At 40.9% G+C, this 10,876-nt stretch overlaps 3 protein-coding genes across 4 annotated transcripts in view; all 3 read right to left on the bottom strand.

Moving 5' to 3' along the window:
• Positions 1-2,606: 2,606 nt before the first annotated feature.
• On the bottom strand, positions 2,607-3,671 carry vent (ventral expressed homeobox). Its single transcript, XM_042011148.1, has 3 exons — positions 3,530-3,671; positions 3,224-3,447; positions 2,607-3,079 (listed from the first exon to the last, which is right to left on the bottom strand). Exons 1-3 carry the CDS (start codon positions 3,669-3,671, stop codon positions 2,834-2,836), a joined length of 612 nt encoding a protein of 203 aa, XP_041867082.1. The 3' UTR covers positions 2,607-2,833.
• A 1,541-nt stretch (positions 3,672-5,212) lies between these two features.
• Positions 5,213-6,304, bottom strand: vox (ventral homeobox). The gene is made up of 3 exons (XM_042011147.1): positions 5,875-6,304; positions 5,568-5,800; positions 5,213-5,467 (listed from the first exon to the last, which is right to left on the bottom strand). Exons 1-3 carry the CDS (start codon positions 6,245-6,247, stop codon positions 5,213-5,215), a joined length of 861 nt encoding a protein of 286 aa, XP_041867081.1. The 5' UTR covers positions 6,248-6,304.
• A 2,878-nt stretch (positions 6,305-9,182) lies between these two features.
• Positions 9,183-10,876, bottom strand: part of LOC121655126 (kinase non-catalytic C-lobe domain-containing protein 1) — a 47,009-nt gene continuing 45,315 nt past the window's right edge. Inside the window, exon 31 of one of the 2 annotated variants that reach the window (XM_042009559.1) lies at positions 9,183-10,875. In XM_042009559.1, the coding sequence (XP_041865493.1) occupies positions 10,647-10,875 (229 nt within the window). In that variant the 3' untranslated portion in view covers positions 9,183-10,646. The remainder of the gene's footprint in view (position 10,876) is intronic. The other variant, XR_006013078.1, reaches the window with a different exon arrangement.

Below are 10,876 nucleotides of genomic sequence, written 5' to 3'. Positions count from 1 at the left end.
AGTTTAAAGACATCAGATCTGGAATTGTATGATTTACTTTCTTATTATAGTGTGAGATGGAGCAGCAATGCCCTGAATCAGCTGTGACAGATGTGTAAATGAGGTCTTACGGTAATCCAGTCTGCTGAAGTTGAACACATAAACCATTATTTAAAACCACTCTGACACATTAGCTCTTTGTCTCTTGATATATTTTTGAGGTGAGAGTAACCTTGCTCTACAAATGATTTACTGTGGCTGCTAAAATTCATGCCTAACACCCAGGTTTCTGGCTTGGTTTGTGATTTTTTTTCTTTTATTATAAGGCAAGGCAAATTTATTTGTATAGCACATTTCATGTACAAGACAATTCAAAGTTCTTTACATAAAACATTTCAGCAAGGTGCAGAAAGCAAAACAAGTGCATTAAAAAAACAAATATTAAAAGAAATGCAATTAATAAAATAAAAAGAGAATGAAGATGCTAAAATAAAATAGATAAAATACAAGAAATAAAATTCCAGTGTGGGGAAAAGACAATATTAAAACATGATTCCAGCTTAAAAGAACCAGATGTAGATTTTGACTTCTAAATAAAACTAGTGAAATGCAGCAGAGAACAGGTGGGTTTTTAACCTGGATTTAAATAAACTGAGGGTTTCATCTGATCTGAGGCTTTCTGGGAGTTTGTTCCAGACATGTGGAGCATAGAAGCTGAATGCAGCTTCTCCATGTCTGGTTCTGACTCTGGGAACTGATAAGAAACTGGAACCAGATGACCTGAGTGTTCTGGCAGGTTCATAATGGGTCAAGAGGTCACTGATGTATGTTGGGCCTAAACCATTCAGAGCTTTATAGACCAGCAGCAGAACTTTAAAGTCTATCCTCTGACAAACAGGCAGCCAGTGTAAAGACCTCAGAACTGGACTGATGTGGTCCACTCTCTTAGTCTTAGTGAGGACTCGAGCAGCAGAGTTCTGAATCAGCTGCAGGTGTCTAATTGATTTTTTAGGTAGAACCTGTAAAAACACTGTTACAATAATCAAGCCGACTAAAGATGAATGTATGGACTAGTTTTTCCAGGTCCTGCTGAGACATCAGATCTTTTACCCTTGATATATTCTTAAGGTGATAGTAGGCTGACTTTGTAATTCCCTTAATGTGTTTCTCAAAGTTAAGGTCTGAGTCCATCAGTACACCCAGATTTCTGGCCTGATTGGTGGTTTTTAGGTGTTTAGACTTAAGTTCTGCGGTGACCTTTAATCATTTCTCTTTGGCTCCAAATACAATCACCTCAGTTTTGTTTTTGTTTAATTGAAGAAAGTTTAGACACATCCAGTCATTCACCTCCTCAATGCATTTACCAAGAGCCTGTACGGGGCCTCTTCACTGATTTTTAGTGAAAACATATATTTTTGCCCTAGTTTAATCTATAGACTACTGGAAGATGCCACATAAAATCAGTTTGGTAAAAAGTTTAGTGGGGTTACAAGTATAATAAGAAAATGAAATTGTATGACCATACTTGATTTGACCCCTGTCAACCAGCCTTGGAAAATGTCAATTTGCGGCAACCCATCTGCAGCTTTGCTCAGACTGTTAGCGCCTTTTCACCTGCCCACTCACCTGATCCAAAAGGGATCAGCCAAACATCCATTGTCATTCAGCTCATCTATTATCTGCCCCCTCCAAGGATAATTTATTGATGCCCATGTCCCCATTAGCATCATGAGCTACAGCTGCAGACTGAAACCTTTCACTGCTTGGAGTTTATCATAGTGCATGCTTTAAACTGAATTAAGTTCATGTCATTATATTAGCTACTGATGCTTGCAAGATTAATAAACTCCTTTCATAATTCTGCCTCTTGGTCCTAATTAATTGCAGACCTCAAATGAAGAAAGTAGATCCTCATAAAATCCTAGAACATTGAGTATAATCTTATAATCATAAGTGAAGAAGGCACAGAAACGTCATGACAGGGCGACTCCACCAGCCTCACACTTAGCTGGTCCCAACTAATGGCTCTGAGTGAGGCAATACACACCTCATGCAGACTGGAGGGCGCCGTCCTTCTGCGGGTTTCAAGTAAGTGCGAACAGTTCAGTCGTCACACAAAAGAGCACAATGGATCTCAATGATCTCGCAGGTACCTCAGCTTTGGTGTCCCTTGGAAGATGCAAATCTACCAGCAGCAGAGGGTGAGTTCTGCTTGGAGCAATGCCACCGGACACCAGGTGGAAAAATTCGCCTGCAGCAGCCAGAGACACTTTTTTTTACAAACGAAAAAGCCTTTCCACAGGACTCAGAAGGCTTTTTAAAATGATTTTATTGATAGAAAAATATAGTTATCAACCACTGTTAGAGTTAAATTGTTATCCAACAGACAGCAGCACACAGGCCCACAACTTTATACTTTAATACGAGTTCATTCTCAGCACAGCTGGGGTGCTTTGGCTTAAAATTGATCCACTTTTTATTTTAAAAACCACATTCTCTCTGATAATGTAAACGACGTTTAACTTCGTGTCATCCTTTCATAGATGGGACTAAAGACAAGCTTATTCACAATAAGCAATAAATACTATTTAAAAATTGTGCAAATAAATGTTTCATAGACAAAATAAATAAACGAAGAGATGAATCAACGCTTTTAACTCGGTTTATTTGTGGCCTAAAACCAAAGATTCACATGTTATACGTCATTGTATTCATTCACAATTATATTAAAACTTATAAAGCTTCAGACACGTCAGAAGCAATCATATTTACAACTTTTAAACCCCTCTTTTAAAGAGAATATATGGATATCTAGATTCTAGACATGACTAAAGATGACAGAAACAAGCGGACTTCAGTAGAAATGCGTCTGCGGTGGGGCTGTGGGGTGGAAGCGGTGTGGCGCAGCGGGGAGGGACGCCCTGTGGAGCGGCTGCTGCTGCGGGAAGAAGCCGCAGCCGGTCTGGAGCTGTTCGCTCAGGAAGGGGTGCTGAAACAGAAACGGGGGCAGCAGTGCGACCGGGACTGTCAGGAAACCGGGACGCGTGTCCTGGACTTGTCGTTTCATTTTCATCCTTCGGTTCTGGAACCACGTTTTAACCTGTGAAAAGCATCACAGGCGTTGCATATAAAGAAAGAGCATGAGCCAAACACGGGCCTTTTAAGCTAGCTTTAAAGGAAAATCAATGATCTCTGCGAGACCAAAATCCAAACTCTGTAGAAATGTGAAACTCCTAAATCCTACCTGTGTTTCGGAAAGGTTCAGCTTCTCTGCGATCTTCTTCCTCTGCGTGGCACCCAGGTACTTGTGTTTCCTAAAAGTGCTCTCCAGTTCGCTGATTTGCTCGGAGGTGAACTTGGTCCTCATCCTCCGCTGCGGCGCGCTCTCCCCCTCGCTGTCCTCTCCTACCTCGCTCTCAGACCCAGACGCGTAACCGCAGCTGTCTGGAAGAGAGAACAGTGCAATTTAATTAATTTACTCAAAATCGATAGGTACTCAAAAGGTCTGTCGATCCCAGTCCTTTAAAACAAAGTTTATCAGGGAACTTACTATTTGGAGAGGTCGGGGAGTATCGGCTTCTTGCAAATTCCTCCACATCACTCTGAACTTTTGGATAAACCTCTGCATCTTGTGTCTGCTCAGAGTCCTCATAGTAACTTTTGGAAAGCCACTCTACAGAGAAGTTTGCCATATTGTACCTAAACTGTATGATGGGCTTGAGACTGAGCCGCTATATAGGAGGAACATGTGTCTTTATTTGCATATGCAAAGGAATCTCAAAGGAAAGACAGAAACTTGATGGTGGTTGTAATTGAGGTTAATGGAGAGTGGGTTGCTGTTTTTCTCACGTTTGTGGCGGTCTGAGATGTTGTGGCGCCACTAAGTCTGAGTATCAGTTACCTGGCATCTCTGCCCTAAATGATGCTTGCATAAAGGCTCTCAGGGCAACATCCGCCTCTGAATACAAGACCGTTAAACAGTAAAAAAAAACAAAAAGAAAACTTTGTTTTTTATGTCCTAAAATTTTCATCATCAACCATCCCCTTTTCACAAAACGACAAAAAGCATCCGACAGCTACACGTCGTTCGCTGTGAATAAGTCATAAGTAAATGTTTGACCCCTGGTGAAGATATTTCCAGACCGTCGGGGTCGCAGACAAAGGCGCCCAGCTGTTTGCGCATCAAGCAACCTGGTGATGAAGCCTTTGTTATTGTTGGGACACGTTGGGTGTGACGCAGCCAGAAAACATCAGAAAGTGAGAAAGTTTACTTTGATCTTTGTGGAGCTATTTGAACGAGACATTTGCCTCGAGGCACCCCCACCCTTTCCCTAGAGACTGATCTCAAAACCTGACTTCATTTTTTTTAAGAAGAATGATTAAAGGTTGTGTTAGCGTCTTATCACTTTTCACACCTTATGCGGCCCTGAATTCACAAATAATTTAAATTCTTTCAAATATCCCAAGAGTTTCTGCAAATCAACTTTTCCATCTCCAAAATTCATTCTCATAATCAGGTTTTTAACCGGAGGCTTCAGACTTTACATGTGGATCCCGATCCTTTCGGCATACAAAACCACAGACTCTCTGGAGCCAGGTCTGGGCCCCTGTGGTACGTGTAAACTCATCAATGAGCAGCTTAATTTGGACTAATTGTCAACCATGATCTCCACGTTAGCTCGCCTTTGAAGTGCAGAAATGGGGACACAAAGACTTTTGAAAGTGGACCATTTCATCCTTGTTGACAGAGGCAGAGTTGGGGGGTGGGGGTTGTTATGTCTGACATTCCTCACTGATTTAATTTATTATGATTTGTTGTTATGGATCAGTTCGGCTGGGCTTTTGGTCCTATCTCATAGTGATATTATTAGGGGATCAAATCAGGAGATCCATACAGTGACCTGTCATGAGAACCCATCTTTATCAGTTCTTTCTTCAACCACCTCCCCTTCTGCCCCCCCTCTTCCTTCATGAGATGAAAGAAAAGATGATATATTCATGTGAAACTAATCCCACAATAAAGATTAGGATATCTGCAAGATACTGCTTCAATAACAGTGTCATGTGCAAAACAAAAAACAATCCGTCAATTCTTGCACGAGATGATAAACTTTATTCAATCATAAATAGATTTTCTGTAATTATATACAACTTTTACCTATAATGATATAGGCAGTAACATAACTGGATTGCACATTTTTTAAGTGTTTAAGTAGAAAAAGTCTTTTGTTTCTTAGTAGAAACGTTGGTGCTGGATCATAAGACGAGGCGACTGATGAAGAGGCATCTGCCGCTGGAGGACCAGCTCTGGTACGGGAAGCGTGTAAAGGGCCCGGCCAGTCGCCGCGTATTGGGGTCGTTGTTCGGCCACTACGTGGTACTGAACTGAGGGTAAAGGCTGGAAAGTCACGGACTGGATTTGTGGAGCGAGGTAGTCCTGAACTTCTCGTTTCAACTTCATCCTCCTGTTCTGAAACCAGGTCCTCACCTAAGAAGAAGAAGAAGCAAAGATCTAGTTAAGATCTGGAAAGTTGCGCACCAGGACGATCCTGCTTCTCCATAAATGAGTTTGTTCAGCCTCGTCTCACCTGAGTTTCCGTGAGGTTGAGCTTCTGCGCCGTCTTCACTCTTTCTCCAGAATCCAGGTATTTGTGCTTGCTGAAGATATTTTCTAGTTTGCTGATCTGTTCGGGGGTGAACTTTGTGCGCAGACGGCGCTGCGGTCCGTCTTTCTCCACCTCGCCCCCTTCATCCACGGAGAGACTGTCAGAGGACGCGGCTTCACTCTCATACCCAGAGGAATATCCGCTGACTTCTGAAACTGAAGAGAAAAGTGGTTATAGAATGCGTCTATCAGATGATCTGATTCAAAGTTAAGGGTTTCAGGTTACTTACTTGGCGAAGAGCAGTTTATTGAATGCAAAGGTGAGCATGAGCTGGGTTCCTGCTCTGCCTGCTGAGCGGGCTTGGACGGTTTGGGTTTTGCCTGCAGGTAACCTCTGCCATAAGTCGGCGCGCGGGGCTGCACCATGCAGGGAACATGAGGTCTGCATATTGGCGCAGAATCTGTGCGGATTATGCGCTCATCAGTCATCGTGGTGCTGTGGTGGCTTTGGGCCAGCCATTCCACAGAAAAGTACTTCACCATGTTGGCAGTGCTGCTCAATAACCTGTTAAACCAAGTGATGTCGAAAGGGATAATGTTGTGGCAGCTCTCACACCAAGGCCCCGCTTTTATAGGGCCCTGGCCCTCGCGCAATTTGCACATGTAGAGACCCTTGTTAACGCCTGATCGATCCCGATGATTAGGAGATAATGGCTCGTTATTGAAGTCTTTACATATACTGAGTGTGGGAGGAGCTGGCGCCGCCGAGTCTGAGAGGGCCCTTCTGAGCTCAAGACCAGTGAAACTGGGACGGGTTGGAGGGAAACAGCTGAGCTGATTCTCCCCTTCAGAGATGGGGACCAGATACTTTGGTTGCTGCATTCATTAGTTCCGGGGAGAACTAGTTTCAGTCGAAGACAGCTTTGAGTTTAAACAGTAAAACATTTTTGGGATCACAGACTTTTACACGTTTAAGCTGGATGACCGAGGACCGTGCACTTTCTCTAAGACACACATACAGATAACATGGACTTCTCCTGGGGGAAGTGACTGCTAACAATATACTGAGACAGTTTATGTATTTCCCACTCGTGCTACTTATTTTACTGCATTTTGATCTCATAAATGAGGCTTTTTACTCCAAGCAACCCATACTTCATCATTATCTTACTAATCCTGATTAGAGTTGCAGTTATAGCATGTCTGGCCTGGTATGAAAACTTTCTAGGCTCATTTAGTGATTTATTAAAAAAAGAAACATATGTCATCTCACAAGAGTGACATTAACCAATTAGAACATGTATAAACAGAAAGAGCTCAGATAAAAAAAGCTATTAAATGTTCAGATAACACATCTTGTACTTAACATGGTCTTCTGTACTTTTAAAATTGCAATAATAAGATGTATTTAATTAAATCAATTTACTGGAGTAAGATTTTGTCATTCGTTTTTGAGGATCCAACAATTTAGCATTAAAGTTCCAAGAAGATTGGTTTGCAATGAAATAAATTTGATCAAGATAATCTAAGAAAAGGGAGTCTTTATTTAGTATGATTTGCTACTTTTTAGGTGCAAATTTTACTCACTAAGTATGCAATAATGATGATCATGGATGAATTCAGTCACCTTCAAATATGCCAAGTTTGTCGTCATACTTTTGAAATAAATGCTTATGGGTTTAATTAACTATTTAATCAGATTAAAACATCCCCAAGAAGTCTTTAAAAGATACCAGCCAAATATAGATGGCGACGTTGTGCGTAAAACCCAACTTTAAAGCCACTGATTCGACAAATGACATAATTTTAGCCTTGTAACTGAGCGCATTTTGGTTTCATGGTGGCACTTGTGCAGTCAGATGGGGAGCAATCCTCCAGCGGTTTCGTATTGACACGTCTTTGATACCCCGGTGAGCGCTGGCGCCAGCTATCCAAGAAGGAGCATTTGGCACAGACGCTTCAAACATTAGAGATCAAAGGAATTACAGTAGCAACACAATTAAAGCGCGTTCACATGTAAATATGCTAAAACAAGCTGCTAAGGAAGCTGCGTGCGGGAAGCCTGAGAGCGCAAACAAAGCCATTGAAAACATTGAAAGTAATCCTTTTTGAATGCGCCACACACCGACGGCTGCAAACATTACACGTCACACACACATAACACGAAAATAAGAAATTTGTCTGGTGTCACACAGAGAATCTATGTGCTACATTTTCCAACTATTTTAAGTTGACGTTCATCATTAGGCGTTACTGTGTACCATATACAGCTTCTTTCCAATGAAGCGTCTACAACTCTTTTTCACTAGCCCTCCTCTCTCTCTCTCTCTCTCTCTCTCTCTCTCTCTCTCTCTCTCTCTCTCTGGGGGTCTCCTGCAGCAGCAGGGGGGCTTTAACACTAAACTGATCGTTTAGTTTTGTTACAAAGCAGATAAGAGGCTGGGCATAGTTGTCTCCTTTATCGGTGATCTGTCGCTGCGGAGGTAGGAGTCCATTCTGCCTGTTGGGGCTCTTTATCTCCACAGCTTTGAAGAAGTGTCCTGATCCTATTAGATTAAAAAAAAAAAAAGACCGGGACGCTGCATCCACACCGGAACTATTTCCTCAGCTCTGTCTCTACGTCCGAGAGGAAGAGCTGTGATTCTGTTCCATTCTTTTATTAATTACTTATTTATTTTCCCAGACTGGGTGAGGCAAATCATATAATGAGTTCATCTTTGTGCAGCTCATAAGTGTATCAGCTTTTATTAGGCTTTAGAAAATGTTACACCATCAATGAACCCACTTTTACAGGCGAAAGCAGCGAGAATGAAGAGAAGTAATGATTTCTCCTTGAAGAATCATAAACAAAACACTTGCTCCTTATCAACAATTTGAGGCCATTTCTAACATTGGGATTACACCCGCCTCCTTTTGGGGCCTGACATGTTAGATTGTTGGACAAAATGTTGCTCATTTTGTTCTAAGTAAATTTTAAGCCATCAAAAGACAAAAAAACAGGATAATGAAAAATGCAATAATCAAATAAATATCAACAAATACAAAGGAATAACAAATAATATAAAAATAAATAAAAGAATGGAAACAAATAAAAAATAAATCAATAAAATACTTTGCAAAGACAGGCATCATTGGGTTGATTCTAGATTAGCTACAGACCATTAATTTAAAGCTTAAAAAGCTCTGATTCCACATGCAGTCTCTTAATCAAATCTGCATCCTCATTTTGATTCAAGTTGATGCCTCACTAATTAATTCTTTATATATATATATATATATACAAAGGTTAACTTTGGTATGATAGACTGATCCAAATATCTGTGGAAAAGTGATTAGGAGCCCATTGTGGACAGATTTTATACTGGCTTAACATATAATGTAGCAGTCAGAAAAACATCATAAGATAAAAATCCAGCTAACCATTTAAAAATATTACCATTATACATTAAAACTGGCTGAACTGTAGAAGGAGGGAAGCTCAGGCTTCAGCTGGAACACCAGTCACACATTCCCTGGTTGATGGAACCAGCCTCAAACCTGCCATATCACTTTTCTATCATGTTTATTGTTTGACAATAATACGCCTTGGCATGAGAGGTCTTATAAAATGTCATTTATTTGGCTAAATTAAGCAACTCTTCATAGCATGTCACATTCCATCTCCATGAATTTCACAGCACATAGCCATGGAGGAGAAAGAGAGAGCTGGCAGGGTAATAGAAAAATGGACACCGACTGAACATCATTCCTCAAAATGACATTTTGCACACTGACATCTCATTACGTTCTATCATTTAATGGTAAGATTTTGTCCCGACTGTGAGCTCATCTCTTTGCCCTTCATGCTGTTAAAAATAAATGCATTTATTACGTTTTGCGCTGCTTCTCTGTAATCAGTATTAGATATTAATTAATCACTCTAGGCATGTAATTCTCATTTAGATTGCTAATTGGTTAACAATCAGAAACCATGGGCTGTAATGTTCATTTAATAATTTGTATAAGCATTAAATGGATGTGTTCTGCATTATGCCACTTGTTTTCTGACAGACACAATCCAGACGTCGAGTTCTTTTCATATCAATAATTGACATGACTGAGATAACCTGTTCAGGCAGCTTTAAAAAGGGTAGCATTTTTAATTACCCAGGTCCTTGTCCTCATTTGCAATAAAGTATAGTGACGTAAAGTATAAAGTAAAGTATAAATGATTTGGAGCCAACTTTGAGTCTTATTTCCGCTCCTTAGAGGCCATGCTAGCAGCTCTCTGAAGCTAACCACAAAAGCTTCAGGGCTTTGTGCTAAATGCTAATGTTAGCATGCGGACATGCTCACTTGAAGTTAAATGGGTCATAAACCAAAACATTAATAACTGCAGAAAAGCTTTTCACTTCATGATGGCTGTGTAAAGTTGACAGATAACAGAATATGTTACAGTTCCCCCCCAAACAACATGACAGTGAATGAAAGAGGACACTTTGCAATAGCAACAGTCAAATGATTATTAAAACTATTCTTCAGTAAACATGAATAGTTGCACAAATTTACTTTAACAGGTCTGATATTTTAATGAGGAAACAAAGTGGTGTTCTGAGTTATAAACCGTGACTCTTAAAACATTGTGCTTCCACAACATCGTTTTAGGTGCCTGCAGTGGTCTGTCAGTGTTGTTTATCTTCTCCCTGTTGGAGATTATCTTTATACCATGTGCCATGTTTAGTCCAAGTATGAAAATATGGAGGCATTAACAACTTAAAAACTTTGTGTTTTGGACACAAAAACTGAATAAGAATGTCACTGTGAACAGAGTAATTATTGCAAAAATAAACATTAACACTTTTGCCTCTATGCAGGAATGCAAATATCAAAATCAAACAGAAGTGAGGAGTCAAGTCAGAGGAGTATGAGTTATCATCGCAGACTTAAGGGAAGGAAACTTCATGTAACATCATAAAAAGTTTTGTTGTCCCTCAAGACACAGAAGCATCAGGGCTTGGACATGTGCTGTTGACCAGGTTGTTTTGTTTGAACTCAGCGATGGGAAATGTAACTGAAGCAGCTTTCACTGGAAGGTGGCCTTCACCCTCCTCAGCGTGTCATGGATCCTGCGCGTTTGACGGTCACTGGACTGCTGAAAGTTGGCATCGTTGTCGGCAGCCAAGAGGTGGATGTCAGAGGTGGCGAGGCGGGCGATGCGGCGTCGCAGGTAGTCCTGCAGGTCCCGGTCTGGGCTGTAGCGGTATGTAGCCTCCTGGAACGCATGGACCTGACTCACAACCTTTGCAATGCTTC

This window comes from Melanotaenia boesemani, chromosome 16 (assembly GCF_017639745.1).
Source record: "Melanotaenia boesemani isolate fMelBoe1 chromosome 16, fMelBoe1.pri, whole genome shotgun sequence".
Taxonomy (NCBI): Eukaryota; Metazoa; Chordata; class Actinopteri; order Atheriniformes; family Melanotaeniidae; genus Melanotaenia; species Melanotaenia boesemani.
The sequence above is the reverse complement of the archived record's forward strand: the minus strand, read 5'-3'. Positions and strand labels throughout refer to the sequence as shown.